Raw genomic sequence first — 17,892 nt, forward strand, 5'->3', positions numbered from 1 at the left:
TAATAGAGCATACACTCCTTTATTTGACCTTCAAAGTCCTTTGTAACCTGGTTCCAGGTTACATTTCCCACCACTACATCCCTTCACCAACTCTAAGGTCCAGTCAATGTGGCCTTCTTACTCTACAAGTGTCAGAGAAGGCATCAGTCTGCATCGCTGTCCTGCCTGGCAGCTCCTCTACCATCAAAAGCACACGTCCAGCCCCCACCCCCCTGGACAAAGCATCCAATGGTGTCAGCTCCCTGGGGGCAGGGATGGTGTCGTGTGTCTGGCCAGCACCAGGACCAGTGCCTGGCACACTTCCTACCAAGATGCCTGTTAAGTGAGTAACTGTTCACGGATGAGTCGGACCAAATGGTTTCAGAATGAGGCAGATGCAGAAGCAGGGCCATACAGTGAGAAGAGCTCTGGTTTGGGGATCAAAGGATGTTGGGTCCTGCCACCTGCTGCCTGGATGACCCTGAGCAGGTCACAACAGCATTCTGAGTCTCAATTTTGCCATTTCTAAAATGAAGGTTTTAAATGACCCCCAAAAGGCCCCTTAGAGTTTTAAATCTAGGGTCTTATATCTAGGGTCCCGTGAAACATGAGTGAAGACTTTCTTGAGGCTGGAGAGGAAGAACTGGATGGAAAACTGGCAGGAAGACAGACCTAAGGGCAAGGGCCACCTCTGACACATGCTGGCCTCAGTTTCCCCATCTGTAAAATGAGAGGTTAAGACTAGATGGTCTCCAGTTCTACAACAACGGTCCTAAGACCACTTTAAAAACAAAAAGCCTCTGTCTCCAATAATACCTTCCTACACAAACACGTACATACCCCCCCAAGAATACACATTATATCAGCTCCACGTCTGTGTTCTACTTACAGAACCAATACCATCCATCAGAGTTAAGAGGGAGGCCACAACTCTCTTTTCGACTTCATTCTCAGACCCTTCTCTCTTGGGGCAAAGGGCATCCAGCTCATCAATAAAAATAATTGAGGGCTGCCTAAAACCAAACAGGAGGTTTTATCAGTCACTGCCTGCCTTGGGGTGGCAAGGAGGGGGACAGGGCAGAGATGGGGCAGGGGGAGGGACCGGCCAGCACCAAATGGCATCTCAGACACGGGAATCTGCAGAGACAGAGTCACTACCTCAAAGTGGCTTCCGCGAAGATCTGCCGCAGCCTTGCTTCCGAAGCGCCGTAAAACCTATGACAAAGAAAATTGAGCGAAAGTCAGACTTGCCTCAGTTTACAAGCCAAGTCTTTACAGAAAAGAGTCTTGGGAGGGGGGTATATCTCGCCTTCTCAAAAACTCAAGACATTTCAAGTAATTTTTCAAAACTGTCTTCTGGACTTACTTTTCCACAGAAAGAGAAGGGTAGGGAGGGACCCCTGACTTCACTCCCAGGTGGATAGACTCCCTCTGCCAAGGCAGACTGGGACCTCCTCTGCCACTTGTAAGAGCTCTGAGAATAGTCTGGTAAGAGACTTGCCCAGGGCAACACAGCCTCTTCGGGTCCAGAGGGATGTAAATCCATTCCCTCCTGGCGCCATGACCAGCTCTGTCCACTAGACCAAAATTCAACAGAACAATTTTGTGGAGGGAGGCACTAGCAGTAGGGGGGATCAGGAAAGGCCTCAAGTAGAAGGGAAGCACATATGAAACTGGGAGAGGTGCATGGAGGCTGGAGGTGGGAGAAAAGAGGGTGTGTGTGAGGAACAGCAAGAAAGTCAGCTTCCAGAAATGAATGATGTAAATCAGAAGTTAATAAAGCATTTGAAAAAAAAAAAGAAAGTCAGCTTCGCAAAGCAAATCCCAAACTGGGCAGTCAGTCAATAAACATTTACAAAGAACCTGCTACCAGCAGGGCACTGTGCTGAGCCTGAGCGCTAGGGACACAAAGAAAGGTGGAAGACGCTCCCTGCCCTCGAGGAGCTTGTGATCTAATGGGGGAGACCACCAAACCAAGGGGATGAACAGGAAGGAGTGAGCGGAGGGAAGGCGCTGGGGAAGCTTCCTGCAGAGGGTGGGATTCTATCTGGGACTGAGAGGGAGCCGGGAGGTCAGCGCTTGGAGGAGAGGAGGAAGAGAATTCCTGGCATGGCAGAACGGCTGGAGAAAATGTCCAGAGCCGAGAGATGGAGGGTCTTACAGGAGGAATAGCCAGGAGACCACAGGGGCTAGGTGGAACACTGTCAGGGAGTAAGGTGTGAGAAGCTGGGATGTAGGAGGGGGCTCTCAATGCCAAACAGAGCATTTCATATTGGGTCCTGGGGGAAATAGGGAGCCACGGGAGTTTAATGAGTAGGGAGTGACATGATCAGACCTGCACTTTGGTGGCTGAATGGAGATGGACAGCAGTGGGGAGAAAGCCGAAGCTGGCAGAGCCCCCGGGTGCTACCGTAATTCTCCAGGCAGGAGGTAATAGGCGCCCGCACCAGGGCAAGGGCAGAGAAAGGGGAGTACTGAAGAGAGACTGCAAAGGGGAAACCAGCAGGCCTTGGTGAGACTGGATGTGGGGGGTGAGGCATAGTGAGGAATCCAGGCTGACTCCTAAGCTGGGAGCCTCAGGTGTTCTCCACAGTAGCAGGGAAGGCAGGAGGTAGAGAGGGTTTGGGGGAGAGATTTTGGACATGTCTATTGAACATCCAGTTGGATTTGTCTGAAAGGCAGTTGGAGATGAGAGGTTGGAGATCAGCAGAGAGACTGAGGCAGGAAAGGTAGGTTTAAGAATCATCAGCACAGAGATGGTCATTAAATCCATGGGAGCTGATGAGACCCCGGAGTGAAGCGGTATGGAGGGAGGAGAGAAGAGGCCCAGCATGGAGCCCTGAAGGACACATCATCTGGAGGAGGCTCCTGCCAAGGAGACAGAAGGAGCAGTCAGAGAGGGAGGAGGAGAACCAGAGAGAGTGGGCTCAGTGCTGAGATGCCTCAATGACCTCTCATAGCAACCAAATGTGGGGAAAATACCTTTGAAGTTTTAGGATCACAAATTAGAGGTCACCAGTGACCTCTAATAACATTACCAAATACCTTCCTCAATAAAATCTTTTCTAAAAATTCAGCAGAGGGATTCCTTTCCCCACAAACTTGGATTATGAAGATTAGTCTTCTTGGTGGGCTCCTTGATAATGAACTTACTTGCTTATGACTTCAGGGCCATTGATGACGGAAAGGTAGGCTCCCACCTCATTGGCAATGGCCCTGGCGATCATAGTCTTCCCCGTCCCTGGAGGGCCATACAGTAGCACTCCTCTGGGGGGAGAGATACCTTTGGAGAGAGAGACACAGACAGAGACAGAGAGAGAGAATGAATTCGTCCATCCATTTGCTACAATATAAGACTGCCAAGTACAAGCCAGGGCCATGGGAAGACTTCCAGCCCTACCAAGTCCCCCAGAGCTCTTCAATGGAGCTGCTTCCACTCAGCAAGAGGCCCTAGCCAGTTTTACCCTCAGCTGGTAGGGACTTCCCTTCTACAGTCACATGCCATCTACCCCACAGGGATCTCATCTATTTTATGTACACATCTCCTCCACTGGAGAGTAAACTGCCTTGAGGGCAAGGGCTGGTCTTGCCTTTCATGGAAACCCCCATGACTTGAACACAGTTGGTGTTTAATAAATGCTTGCTGCCTGATGGATTGATCATCCATCAGCTGGCTATCTTATACTATTTAAGGTTGGACAGTGAAGAGAAAGGAAGGGAGAAGGTATCCCCGCCATATGCTTTCAGCAAAGCCCAGGGCAGCCACTCAGCCAAAGCAGGCCTTTGTGTGCATCTCCCCCCCATCCCAATGGCCCTAAAAGAAGCGTCATTCAACACTTTTGGACGTTCGGCTGAACGTGGATTTACATCAGTCCAACTGAACAAGGTCTAATATCAAGAACCCTGGTTTGGCAGCCAGCAGCCTCACGGCTAATTGCTAGCAGTGAGGACCTACCTCTCTGTGACTCAGTTTCCTCCTTTGTAAAAGGAGCGAGTTGGACAAAACCACCTTCTGTCTCTCCTTGAGCAGCTAGGTAACATGACACACAGGGCCCTAGCCCTGGAGTCAGGAAGCCCTGAGTTCAAATCCTGCCTTAGATACTTAGCTGGGATCCTGGCAAAGCAGTTTCCTCATCTATAAAATGGAAACAGTAATAGTACTTCCCTCCCTGTGCATGACAAACTTTAAAGGGCTAAATTAATACTAGTTAAAGCCTATAAACAGCTATTGGGACCTCTCTGGGCCTCAGTTTCCTCATCTGTAAAGTGAGGCAGTTGAATGAGATGACCCCTGAGACCCCTTCCAGCCATGAAGCCCAGGAGGCTTGGATGAAATTATTTCTTACGTTTATGGCAGATTTAATGTGACAAAGGCCCCTCAGTTATGTCCATCATGCAGACCTCCTGTCTATCAGGGAAGTGGGACAGTCACTGACCCTCAGTCCGGCCTCAGGAGATCCTCTTGGGAGATCTCCACCCCTCAGCAAAGAGAAGACAAGCAGACCATCAAATGAAACCTGTGTGGGTCTTAGGGCACCACTAACTGGTCTGCTGGCCCCAAGACCTTCTCCTTTCACCCAGTTGCCAAAGTGGAGACCACTAAAACTCTACAGATTTGATCATGTCACTCCCCTTCTCCAGAAGCTACAGGGGCTCCCTATTTCCTGTAGGAGAAAACACAAACTGCCCTGTCTGGCTTTTCGAGCCTTTTGTGGTCTTGCTCCAACATCCCTCAGGAGACGACAGTCCCGCTCCTGCCCGATACCCATCAGCCAGGCTGGCTTGCTGCTCCCTCTCCCACCCCTGCAGAGGCTGCCTCACGAGCCTGTAACACACTCCCTCCTGGTCCATTCTAAGGGCCTTTCCAGCTGCTAGTCGCCCTCCCACGCCCAGGCAATGACATCCTCTGGTTCTGTATGTTCCCATCAGTTTAAATTCCACTTCTCCCACCCAAGGAGAATCCCAGAGGGCAGGGACCGTCTCACTAGTCCTTAGCCTCCCCTGCCCAGCACTGGCTAACTGAAGGTGCTTAATATCTGTTAAATAACTCGAGCCCAAGAGTAAAAGGAAGAAGGTTCCCTCACCGTATCTCTTGAACAGCTCTGGCTGCTTCAGGGGCAGCTCAATCATTTCTCTGATGGTTTTCAATTGGCTGCTCAAGCCTCCAATGAGGTCATAAGTGACCTTCCGTGGGCCATCATCCTCACCCGCGGCTGCCTGGGGCTTTATAAAGTTGAATTGTGTAAGGGAACAGAGATAGTAGAAGGTGTCGGCACTGCGGTGGGCTCCCCCTTGGGCCGTGGGCTGCAGTTTCTCTTCTTGGAAGCCAGGATCGCAGCCATCAGCCAGAGCAGGGCCTTCTCCTAGACCGCTGCCTTCCCCAAGGTGCTGGGCAGCCTCCAGGGAGGCATCTCCTGGCTTCAGGACAAAGCTGCCCTCTCCAGGTTTACTCGGTGTGCTGGTGGCCACTCCATTCTGGGGGTCTCCCAGGCTCAGCTGGCTTAGCTCTAAGGTCAAGTCCCCGGCAGTGGTCTCGAGCTCTGACGTCTCAGAGGCTGGGGCTCGTTTCTCACCAGCCGCACTGTTCAGAGCCCTTTCCAGGGTGAGGCCATCAGTTCCCTTCACAGATGTCACTCTCAACCGGCATGGTCTGCCATAGAAAGTGAAATGCAGATCATTGCCGGGCAACACGACTTTACCATCTAGAAAATAAAGGTGCTTAGTATGTACTTGCTTTGCATGCAGAAGATGTGATTTTCACCCCTCTTACCATAGCATCCCAGAGGCACAGCTGGAAGGGACCTCAGAGACCCCTTCATTTTACAGATGGGGAAACTGAGACCCAAGGGAGGGGAAGTGATTTATCCAAGGCCACTCAGTTAATCAGGAGTGCACATTGGCTCCCACTGTTACAACCACACTTTCCATTGGACCTAACACTGCTCCCTAATGAGATTATTTCTAGGGTCCATCCCTACCCACACACTCATATACACTCACACGCACACACACATACCACACACAGACACACACACTCATACTCACATACACACACACCCCTCTGAAGTCACCTTCCCAAGACTTCACCATCTCACTTCCTCACTCCAAAACCCCCAGTGCTCCGTTACTGCCTCCTTGACAAATCAAAGCAGCAGCCTGACATTCTGAGGCCCCACCTGCTGGCTTCTTTTTATTTTTTTTTCACATTCTACTTTACAAAGACAGTTCCCATTTAACCCTTTAGCACATTCTACACCAAGAATAATCACACCAGGCAGCTAGGGGGTGCCAGAGTGCACAGAGCACTAAGGAGTCCAGAGTCAGTGGTAAGACCTGAGTTCAAATCCAGCCTCAGATACTGCCTAGCTGTGTGACCCTGCAGTTTCCTCAACTGTAAAACTGGGAAAATAAAAGCTACCTCACAGGGTTGTTATGAGGACCTAATGACATAATATAAATGTCTTATATTATTATACATAGAATGTATATGTGCACCTAGAATGTATACAACGTATACTATAAATGCTCTGCAAGCTTTACAATGCTATAGAAATAATAATTATTATTACTGTTACCATTCTTGTTGCTGTTACTGTAACTGTGGTTGTTACTGTTATTTTTATTGTTATCTACAATCCCACGAGATCTTACATAAGCCCAGGATTGGGCGGGAAGCAAGAAAATTCCACTCACTGTAAAGGCCTTGCTGTTCAGTCGTTTTCAGTCGTATCCAACTCTGCATGAGCCCATCTGGGGTTTCCTTGGCAGACATCCTAGAGGTTTGCCCTTTCCCTCTCCTGCTCATTTTACAGATGAGAAGACTGAGGCAAACAGGGTGAAGTGACTTGCCCAGGGTCACCCGGCTCCCAAGTGTCAGGCTGTATTTGAGCCTTTCTGACTCCAAGCCCAGTGCTCTGTGCTCTGTGGTGCTGCCTAGCCGCAAGCCTACTATGTGACCAAAGCCAAACAACCAGCCCTGGCCTCTGGGAGTTTACATTCCAATGCCTAATATAACAATTTCACATATGGCTCCTTTACTAAAACAATCCAAAATAAAACACTTGCTCACCTAATTTTCGGAGAAGACAAGCAGCCAGCTGGTCCCCATCCATTTCCACATCCCTGTCACTAGAACAGAAGGTAAAAAAGAAAAATCAATATTCCATTTTTCAAAAGCTTAAATGTGAGATGCTGAGATAAGCCCTGCTGGGCCCTCTGGACATCCCTGAATCATCAGCAGGTCAGTGGGATGGCTAGGGAGCACCATAGTGCACAGAACATGCCTCCCACTAAGACAGGTCAGCACCTTCCCCAAATGGCTGGAGTTCAAGTGACTTGGCCAGGGTTATACAGCCACTTAGGACAAGAGCTAGATTTAGACAGTGCTTCAAGGTTTGCAAAGCTCTTATAAGGTCTCATCCGTGTCTCATCCGTGCCCTACAACAGCCCAGAAGGAGATGCTATTATCATCTCCATTTTACACACACAGGTGAGGGAACTGAGACAGAGAGGGGGACAGGTGACTTGCCCAGGGTCACTCAGCCAGTAAGTATCTGAGACTGTATTTGAATTTAGGCCTGCTTGGCTTGAAGCCCAGCGCTCTACCCACATAGCTGCCTCTAATTCTTTTGCCCTTTAGATAACTGAAGATGGCTACCACCCCTCCTTCTCCTAAGTCTCTTCCCCAAGCTAAGCCTCTGCAGGACGTCTGACTGCTTCTTGCAGACATGGGCCAGAGGTCTTCCAGCCCTGGTGCTGGGGTGGGGAGCCGGTGGTCCTGAAGCCAGCTTCTCAGAACAAATCCCCTTCATGAAAGGATCTGTTCTGTCAAACCTGGCCCACACCCAAGGACCTAGGGGGCCACATGTGGCCTCAAGGCCGCAGGCTCCCCACCCCTGAGCTAGCGCCTCTCCCTTCGAGAAGCTCTCAAGGTCAGCCATGTCTTGGAAGTTCCAGGCTGAAACATTTCCTTGGTGATGCCTGAGGAAGACCCTTCTGGTGGGTGATCTTGCCCACTGACAGAGTATTTCAGGGAACCTGATGATGGAATAACCTCGATTCTTTCCCATCTCTCTGTGCCTCACAGCCCTCCTAAACCTATGCTTCCCCCTCCCCCTCCACCCCTCCTCATATTCTCCCTGAGGCTGTCACTGCCCGCCCTCGCTCACTGCACCCCAAGAGTTAACTTCATTCCACACTGTCCTCCTCTCGGGGTGCCCTCATCTCAACTCATCTCTCTCCAAACCTCAGCTCTGGATTTCTCCCATCCTTTGCCCATGCAAGGGCTGAAGAATGAGCTACCAGCAGCCACACAACCATGCTGACCAAGCTCCACGAATGGGTGTGATCCAGCCTCAACAAGGCCCTCAGGATAGCAAGGCAATTCTTTCGTCCTTCCCTGGTCCGTCCCCTAATGCCACTCACTCCCCAGAGGGACTGCTGCAAATCTTCTCTTCCCTCCTCCCTCCTCTCACACCTTCCTCCCTTTGTAGGGTCCCCACTCTCTCAGCTGAGGACCCCAATTCTTACTTTACAGGACAAAGCCATGCACAATAAGCTCCCTCTTCCCCCACTCTCTTCATTTCAAAGCCTGTTAACATCATCTTCTACTCTCGCCTCCCTTGTCTAAGTCTCTGATGATGAGGCAGCCCTTCTCCTTGCCAAGGCCAACTGCCCTCCATGAATGTGCCCTAGACACCACGCCTCCCATCTCAGCACACTGCCTCCTCATCCTTGCCCCCTCTCCTCAACCTCTCCCTATCTACGTGTTCTTTCTCTTCTGCCTTCATTTCCCCCCAAGGCTCCCCATCCTTAAAAGAACCTTCACTAGACCCTTCCATGCCCACCAGCTATCATCCTTATCTCCTCTCTTTCTTCACAAAACTCCCTGAAGAGTCTGTCTACACCCACTGTTTTCATTTCTCTCATTCATTCCTCTTGTTCAGTCATTTCAGTCACATCTGACTCTTCATGACCCCATTTGGGGTTTTCTTGGCAAAGATACTGGAGTGGTTTGCCATTTCCTTCTTCAGCTCATTTTACAGATTAGGAAACTAAGGCAAACAGGGTTAAATGACTTCCCTAGGGTCCCACAGCTAATAGTTCATTCCTCAACCCTTTGCAATCTGGCTTTTTACCTTATTACTAAACTGAAGCTTCTCTCTCCAAAATCACCAATGATCGATCATTTAATGACCAAATCTAGCCATGGTCCTTCCTCACTTTTCATCCTTCCTGATTTCTCTGATACATTCAATGACAGTAACCACTTTCTCCTGAATTACTCTCTCCCTTCTGGGTTTTCATGACCCTCACTCCTCTCTCTCACCCCCTTCTCCTCCCTCTCTAAACACTCCTCAGCATCTTTTGCCAACTTGTCATCCATACCACATTCCCTAGAGGTGGGGGATCCCCAAAGCCCTGTTCTGGGACTCTTTCTTGATTCCTCTCTAATCATTCTCTTTCTCCCCCTCTCTCTGTCTCCTCTCCTCTCTCTCTTTATCTCTCTCTGTCTCTGTGAGTCTGTCTCTGTGTCTCTCTTTCTCTGTGTCTATGTGTCTGTCTCTCTCCCTCATTAGCTCCCATGTATTTCACTAGCTCCCATGTCTCTACAGATGTTTCACACATCTATATATACAATCCCAGTCTATCTAAAGCTTTCATCCCCCCAAAATCATCGATTCCCTATTGGACTTTTCAAACCATGGTTAAGTGACTTGTCTAAGATCATATTTGAACTCCAGGCCTGCACCCAATCCACTAGTCCAACTAATTGCTCCCAGATGTCTCATAGGTACATGTCTAGAACTTAAATTCAATGAGAATAAGGAGTTGGGGGTTTTGTCTTTGCACACCCAATGTTTAGCATAGTGCCTGGTACTCAGGAGGGGCTTAATAAGTGCTTGGTGACGTATTGATTGAGCCCCAGATTTGTAGAGTATGGATGATACACTGGTATTGGAAGGGGGATGTGTTGAATGCTCTACTTGAGAGGGGCAGAGGGTCCTCCCTCATCAGAGCAGACCACAGTCCCCTGGGCCTTTGCCCATGGGCTGGAACTTGACAGGACCAGCCTCCTGCCAAGATGCTTCTCTCTCACTGAAGCTGTCTTGGAGGACCTAAGAGACCTTTCTGGCTTGGAAAGGTCCTGCCAGAGCCTGGACCATGGAAGGGGCCTAAACTAATAAAAGACATGTACAACCCCTCCCCCCTTCCTCCAAGACTGACTATACTGATCACACTCCCTCTTCCAAAATAACGTCAGGTCCCTGAGAGTGGACCTTAGAGTTAAGAGGAGTTCCAATCCAACCTCCGTGGAGAGATTTCATGGGATACATGAACTTGAATGGGAAGAAAAACCACATCTTTATTGCAACTAACTTCTAACTGAAATTTAGCAAATCCTTCAATTATTTCTAAATCTTATCTGAGATGGGTCCATAGGCTTCCCCAGTATGCCCAGGGGGGGCTGGCAAACACAAGCAGGTGAAGAACCCCGGACCCCAATGATTTCCAAGGTCTTTCTAGCTCATCTCTAGCTCACCTCATAAGGATATTTCCTGCTTCCCCAAAATAACTCACAGGTCTTCCATGTTAAAACACATCAAACATGTTCATTTCTAATAAGTGAGGGATTTCCTTTTTTTTTTGGTGGGGGAGAATACTAAAACATAGGGATACGAAAAAAGTCAGTGGAGCATTTTTTAAAAGCACAGAACAGAAAAAAGTTCAGAGAGAAACGAGCAAAGGCAGCCTTGAAATCAAAGCACTGAAATGACTGTAAACTGTACTATAAAAGCAAGAGAGCAGGGTCTCATAACATGAGCTTCTTCTGGTCATCTTTGTATGTAGAAATGCTTGTCTGTCACTTCAGAGTAATAAAGAAACATATTTTAAAATCAAATGCACTGATCATACTGTAAAATTGAAACAGAGGGAGTCAGGCCAACCAGTATTCCCTTCAGGTCAATCAATGCACAATTAGCCCCAAGACTACCCAGCCCCACCCCAGCAGCCCTCAGAGAAATGATCCAAACCTTAGAAGCAGGTCCACTCTCTCCGCCGGTACCAGGGACCCTGTGAGAGGCTCCACCAGGACCCCATCCCCGGGTTTCACTCCCAAATTGCTTTGAACACCCTCACTTAGGCCAACCTTCCTTCCAGGAAATCCTGCCACAGGCCATGCCGTGCAGACCTGAAGCCGGAGGGGAAAACGCAGACTGTTAAGACCTATACCCAGCTTTCCTCCAGAAGGTTAGGAAGTAAACTGGCAAAATTCAAGAACTCTCACCTCTTGCTGTCTGGCCCCACTCGTGAGCAGCGCTGGTCGGCCAATACAGAGGTTGGCGGCTTTCATTGTGTTGAGACCCAGTTGTGAAAAGAAATTTTGGAATGTTTTTGGGACAGGGTCATCTGCTGTAAAGGAAAAGAAAAAAATGTCTTCTTCCAGCTTCTGGGCCTGGGAGACCTGAGTTCAAGTCCCACTTAGGACCCAAGGGGAGGAGGAGGAGCCCTGGGGACAATCTCTAGGCAACACTCTAAGACCATCAGCTGGAGAGAAGGTGCAGAGGCTTCAGGGGAGGAAATATCCTCATCAAGGATTCCCTCTCTGGATGAAATCGCAGGTACAGTGTCCATCCCCAAAGAGGCACAGAGTTAAGAGTCCCTCTTAATGTTTTTCTCCCCTTCATTTGCTCACATACCAGGGAGAGCCAGCAGTTACATGCCACGGTCTGACTGTGCCCTTCTAGTCCCTGCCCATCTGACAGAGAAGGAAACTGAGGCCCACGGAGGGGAGGGGCCAGGACAGGGCAGCGCCAGGCGCAGACACCAGCTTCTCTGGCTGCAGACGAGGTGGCCACCCTCCCCCCACTCCGGGTCTCCCCAGTCCATGCTTTGCAGGGTCTCCAGGCAGCAAGCACGGTCGCAGCCCCACCCCACGCCCCGCCCCCTTCGGCCAGTCCCACCCTTTCTCCCAGCGAATTTTACCTTTTTCCACCAAATCCACCACGACCAGGCACCCGTCCCCGGGGCTCGGGCCAGGGCTGGGCGTGCCCGCGGGAGAGGGTCCAGGGGAGGCGGCGGGGGAGCCGCTGCCAGCACCCTGGCTCCGCCGCGCTTTGCTTTTCTTGGAGGACATGCCGAGAGTGAAGGCTCGCCCCCGGGGGTGCAGGAGGATCCCGGGGGGAAGGGGAGCCCCCGCGGTGCAGGAGGATCCCGGGGGGAAGGGGAGCCCACGGGATGCAGGAGGATCCCGGGGGGAAGGGGGAGCCCTGGGGGAATAGGGGATCCCTGGGAGAAGGGGAGCCCCCGCGGTGCAGGAGGATCCCGGGGGGAAGGGAGGACCCCGGGGTGCAGGAGAAGCACCCGGCCGCCGGCACCACGTGAGAGCAGGGAAAAACTTCCTGGGCAGAGGTTGCCTTGACTCCGCCCCGCCCCGCAAAAATGCTCGGAGCCCGGAGCCTATCGCGGCTACTGAGGCGGGCACTGTGGCCCCGCCCGGGTCCGGAGCTGTCCCGCCTCCTGCGTCACCTTATGGGAGCTTAGTCCAAGCTCCTGGAAGGGAGGTCCTGGGGGCGGAGGATGCGCAGGACCAGGGATGCCCCCGACGTGTTACAGAGGAGGAAACTGAGGCCAGGATTTCGAGCCGGGCCTCTTCCCCGCTTCCCAAGGGGTCCTGGGGTGCGGCTCCCGGGTCAGTGAGCGGGGCCGGGGCGGCGCTGCTATTCGGAGGCCTACGGTCGGGTCCCGCCCCCTCCGGGCACCAGGAGGCTTGGGCGGCGGCGGCGGAATGTGGCCGGGGCTGTTACGCTGGAGGCGGCGGCCGCCGCTACAGTCGCAGCTGCTACAGTTGCAGCTTCCGCGGGGGCTGTTCCCGGGGAGGCGGCGGCCGCTGCTACAGTCGCAGCCGCTACAGTCGCAACCGCTACAGTCGCAGGCGGCCTCCCGCGCGCTGTCCAGCAGCCCCGGCCCCGGCGGCCTGCGAGGAGAGGTCGATCGCTTCGGAGGCGTTACCGTGCGCTTGGGCCAGCTCCGGCCGGCGGACGGCTTGGACCCGGCCACCTTCCGGACGTGGCTCCAGGGCAAGTGCGCCGCCCCCTCCCCAACCCGCCCCGCGCCTGCAGACTGGCTCCTGGCCCGGCCTCAGTCTCCCCATCTGGACCACGGGCGCTTATCGACCTTCGTGGCTACCGCACTAAATGCAGCCGGGCTAGCCAGGCGAGGCCTTTTAGTCCCTCGTGCCGAGCGCTTTGCAATCCCGAAAGCGCTAAGGGTCGCTGGGCGCCCTCCCTATTCCATGTGTCGCCCGGACGTTGCTGAGCCGGCCTTTGAACCGTGTTCTTTCGGGTTTTTGCAAGGAAGCCTTGAAGCCACCGGGATGGCCCACGTCATGGCCGCCCGCGGTCCTGCTTGGTGTGGCGCAGGTGTGACTGAAGAGGGCCTGTTATTTAGGTTTCCCGGTTGAGCTTTAAGCACCCGTGAACCTGTGCTTGTTGAAGCGGCCCCTGGGTGGTATGGCGAGCAGAACGCCGAACTTGCAGTTGGGGAGACCTAGGTTCAAATTCTACCTCAAACACTAACTGGGGGACCATGGGCAAATCACCCCCCCCCAAAAAAACAACTCTGCCTCAGTTTCCTCATTTGTAAAATGCTGTTAATAATACCTGGAATACCTGCAGTTGTCAACAGGCCTTTATTAAGCGATTACTAAATGCTCAGGGCTAGAAATACAAATAAAAGCAGACAGTTCCTGCCCTCCAGGAGCTTACATCTCCGTCTAAACTGGTCCGAGGCAGAAAACGCCCAGGAGAGGCAGAAGCCGGCCTGGAGAGAGGGATGGAGGCATGGCTGGCCTGGGCGCCTCTTCTAAATGGATGTCTGAAAGGAGCCAGCCAATCAGAGGGGGACGCTGAAGGGAGTAGTGAAGGCTTCTGAGGTGTGACGTTCAGGGAGGGAATGACCAAAGAAGAGAACTCTGAGACATTGTGGAGAAAGTAGGGAGAGCCGTCTGAAGAGCCTGGTGTGGGACTCAACAGAGAAAACCAAAGTAAATCACTTTGCAAACACTGCCCAGGGGGACCCTTGGCAGGGCTAAAAGGCAGCTCTAGGCCAGACAGACAATTGGGGGGGGGGGTGGAGCACGATGCAGGGCCCCTTTGTGCCTCCTTTTCAGAGGAGTCTGGTATTACTTCTCAGCTTTGTCTAAAACATTTTATTTCTAAGTTATTTCCCATTAGGAATCAAGACTGGCCCCCTGGCTCCCAGGGAGTAATTTCTTCTCCCTGTGAAACTCAGAACTTAAAATCTCTTCTACTTGAAATCTTGGAGAGTTCCCCAGAATACTTAGAGCTTAACAGTGATTGGCCCAGAATCACACAGCCAGTTTGTGTCCAAGGCAGGGACACTGCCAGTTCTTCTGTCTCCAAGACTCCAATTCCTCCTGTCCCCTCCTCCATCCTTTCCTCCCCCTTTTCTCCCTTTCTCCCTCTTCCCCACCCCTCACTACCCATGGTAAATTCTAAGTTGGGCAAACCAGAGGCTCAGAACTGCAGGGAACTTAAGTAGGCATCTCATCCATCCCCCTTTTTGGACAGATCAAGAGAGTATGACCCAGGGGAATGGGGTTTGTCCAAGGTTACATGGATAGTAACAGAAGCAGAATTCGAACCCAGACCTTCTGTGTCCAAATCTCTTTACACTAGACATCACACAATTTGCTAATACTATATATTTAGCCCTGAATGCACTATACCCCTTAGCCCTTTTTATATCTGCATTTCCCAGGTAGCAGAAGGGACCAGGGCATCTCCACTAACTAGAAGACCTTAGGCTGGGCATTCTTTCCTTTAATAAGTGAGCCCCACCTACTAATATGATAGTCTCATACCATAGAATACTAATTAATAATACTTATAATTAATCATCTTCCTGCCTTCAAATCTGGCCTTAGATACTTACTAGCTCTGTGATCCTGGGCAAGTCACTTCACCCCATTTGCCTCAGTTTCCTCATCTGCAAAATGAGCTGGAGAAGGAAAGGGCAAACTACTCCAGTATCTCTGCCAGGGAAACCCCAGATGGGGTCACAGAGTCAGACATGACTCAACAACAACAACATAGTATTATATCATTCTATAATATAGAATATCATATATCACATTACAATAATGTAAAATATTACATTATACAATATTAATATATGAGTATATATAATATATGATATTTTGTTATATTAACATGTTCCAATGTATTTTATTAATATATTACATATATGTCATTTCCAAGTTGGAGAGAGATCTGTCCAAACAGGCACAGTCACCCATGCCTTCCAACATGTCCTCAAAAGATTTCCAAAATATCGGAATCCAGAGGAAGAATGTCACAGTGCATAACAATGCAGTTCTGGTTTGACCTTCCAGAAATGGAGCTTCTTAGTCCCAGCCCATTCCTCCCAGACCCCATCTCTTGGGGAATCGAAGAGATCTCTCCCAGAGAGCTCTATCTCAAATCTGAATTAAATAGGAGGGTGCTTTCAGTCGACTTGGGTAGGAAGCCCCAGTCCTCTAGTTTTTAATCTATTCATTTGATTGTTTTGTCCTGTCACCCACCTTTCCAAGGGCTTGCTTTTCCCTAGAGCCTAGAAAGGACTTTACAGTCCTTTACAGGACATTTCTCAGTATCTCTAGAGACACTAAAAAAAGAGGGTTTTTAATATGCTTCCATACACCTGTTGTCTGCACAGGGCATGTAGAAGATACCCCAGAAATACAGTATGCCCTAGCCTCAAGGATCCTAGCAAGAGCTAAAAAGAACTATAGAGATCCTGGTGATAGCCAATAGTGTATAAACATTGATTAGGCACCTACTCTATGCCAGACCCTGTACTAAACTATAAATGAGAAAAAGAAGCACAATCCCTACCCTCAAGGAGCTTATAATCTGATAGGAGAAGATAAGGCACAGAAGAGAGCTGAAAAGCCTGGGGTGATGGAGTGGGGGAGGGGAGTGGTGGGAAAAACCAAGCCGTCCAAAATGGGCACAGCTGGGTGGGAATGAGATGTCTGTCTGGAGACTTTCTTTAGTCCGAGGAGGAGTTTGTGGCTCCCTCTCAGATTTTACAGATTAGAAGACTTTGGGCCAAGAGAGGGAAGGGCCTCACCAGGGTCCCTGAGCAAGTAAGGAGGTCTTCATCTTGTTTTTTGTTGTTCAATCCTGTCTGACTCATCATGATCTCATTTAGGGTTTTCTTGGCAAAGATACTGGAGTGTGCTTTGCCATTTCCAGCTCATTTTTACAGATGAGGAAACTGAGGCAAACAGGATTAGGTGACTTGCCCAGGGTCACGGAGCCAGTAAGTGTCTGAGGCTAAATCTGAACTCAGGTCTTCCTGATTCCAGACCCAGCACTCTGTCCGCTGCCCCACTGCTCTGCCCAGGTCTTCATGTAAATATTACTTACAATTTTCTTAGAGCCAAATCCTCCCTGCTTCATAGATGATATAAAAATAGCAAAATTTATTTGAAGTAATAAACCTTAAAGAGTTGGAAAAGATGGATTATTTTCAATCAAAGGCTGACCCTCAAGACAGCATTTTCCTCTTCATTTCTTCTACTAAATTCAGGTATACTCTCTGGAAAGTCCTTAAATACTTTAGTCTTGATGAATACAAAGAAATATGGAAGAAAATGTATTTGCACTGGTGAAAAGTGAATTAAACAGAATTAGGAAATAATACACATACATACACAATTATAACAGTGTAAAAGAAAAAAAGAAAACAATCACATCTTAGGAAATCAAAGTGACCAAGCTTGACCACAAAGGATAGATATAAGAAAGTATCTCCCTCCCCAGGCTTGTTTGCAAACATGAGGAACACTGGGTAGGAAATACAGCATATAAAGTCAGACCTTTCTGATCTGCCAGCTCCACTGACTTGTCGCTTGTTTATGCTTTTCTCTTCTCTGTTATAAGGAATGGCTCCCTGGGAGGGCAAGAGTAGACAGATTCATGGGGAAATGAAGGTGATTAAAACAAAAGATCTAAAAATAGACATTTTCAGTAAATGGAAAGAATGCCACAATGTAACTGATTGCTATGAAATTAAGTGGCCAAGCTTGGCCCCAAGGGAAAAATAGAAGCAAGTCCCTCCCTCTTTCCAAAGGTGGGAGTCTGCAGTGTGGAACACTAAATATAATATCAGAATTTTTTGATATATTGGTTATACTCAGCTGGTTTATTTCCTCTTTTTTATTCTTTGCTATAAGACATATCCTCTGGAAGGGGAAGGAGGGAAGGGGACTTTGGGAAATATAGATGATGTGAAAACAAAACATAATAAAAACAATTTTTTAAAAAATACTTTTGTTTCATCCTTCTCAATTGCAGCCTCAATCCAGCAATGGCGATCGGAGGGCAGAATAGCCATCTGGCTGCACGTTCCCATATTCCAAAGCCAGTTTATAAGCCCAGCAGCTTCCCTGGGCCTTCGCTTTCACCATGCAGAGTCCGATGCATCCCTGATGACCTTGTGGCTTGGGGAAGGGCCCAGCCGCTTGCCAGGCTATGCTACCCACCAAGTAGGAGTTGCAGGTCAGTGCCCAAGCCAACATTCTCCCCAACTTCATATCCTGCAGAATTTGGTGAACTGGAATCCACCTAATTTCTTGCTTCTGGGAGCTAAGATTACCCAAGGAACAATCTCCATTCAGGGAACAGTTCACAGAATCTCACAGTGCAAAAAGCCTTAAGGAGAATTTCTTCTGCATCAAAGAAGCAGCGTGTTGTGTGCAAGGACCAGTGGGTGTGAGGTTTAGAGGTCTGCTCCAAATCCTGGCAGGACAGTGGAAAGAATGCTAGGCTTGGAATCAAAGGACTCACCTTCAGATTCTGACTTTTCGACTTCAGTCATTCA

The 17,892-nt window shown here is 49.9% G+C and overlaps 2 protein-coding genes across 4 annotated transcripts in view; one reads left to right on the forward strand and one right to left on the reverse strand.

Moving 5' to 3' along the window:
- Positions 1–12,385, reverse strand: part of AFG2A (AFG2 AAA ATPase homolog A) — a 205,478-nt gene extending 193,093 nt beyond the window's left edge. Inside the window, exons 1-8 of the mRNA XM_069104864.1 lie at positions 11,968–12,385; positions 11,270–11,394; positions 11,016–11,173; positions 7,049–7,107; positions 5,064–5,681; positions 3,133–3,262; positions 1,138–1,194; positions 869–992 (exon numbers count right to left, since the gene is read on the reverse strand). Coding sequence (XP_068960965.1) covers positions 869–992; positions 1,138–1,194; positions 3,133–3,262; positions 5,064–5,681; positions 7,049–7,107; positions 11,016–11,173; positions 11,270–11,394; positions 11,968–12,118 — 1,422 coding nt within the window. The 5' untranslated portion in view covers positions 12,119–12,385. The remainder of the gene's footprint in view (positions 1–868; positions 993–1,137; positions 1,195–3,132; positions 3,263–5,063; positions 5,682–7,048; positions 7,108–11,015; positions 11,174–11,269; positions 11,395–11,967) is intronic.
- Positions 12,386–12,480: 95 nt separating this feature from the next.
- NUDT6 (nudix hydrolase 6) overlaps positions 12,481–17,892 on the forward strand; it is a 41,352-nt gene continuing 35,940 nt past the window's right edge. The window contains exons 1-2 of one of the 3 annotated variants that reach the window (XM_069104869.1): positions 12,481–12,673; positions 17,367–17,570. In XM_069104869.1, the coding sequence (XP_068960970.1) occupies positions 12,562–12,673; positions 17,367–17,570 (316 nt within the window). In that variant the 5' untranslated portion in view covers positions 12,481–12,561. The other 2 variants (XM_069104868.1, XM_069104870.1) reach the window with 2 other exon arrangements.

The sequence above is a fragment of the Petaurus breviceps genome, unplaced genomic scaffold, assembly GCF_028583685.1.
Source record: "Petaurus breviceps papuanus isolate PSGF00001 unplaced genomic scaffold, PetGlider_PUasm1.0 689, whole genome shotgun sequence".
In the NCBI taxonomy this organism is placed as follows: Eukaryota; Metazoa; Chordata; class Mammalia; order Diprotodontia; family Petauridae; genus Petaurus; species Petaurus breviceps.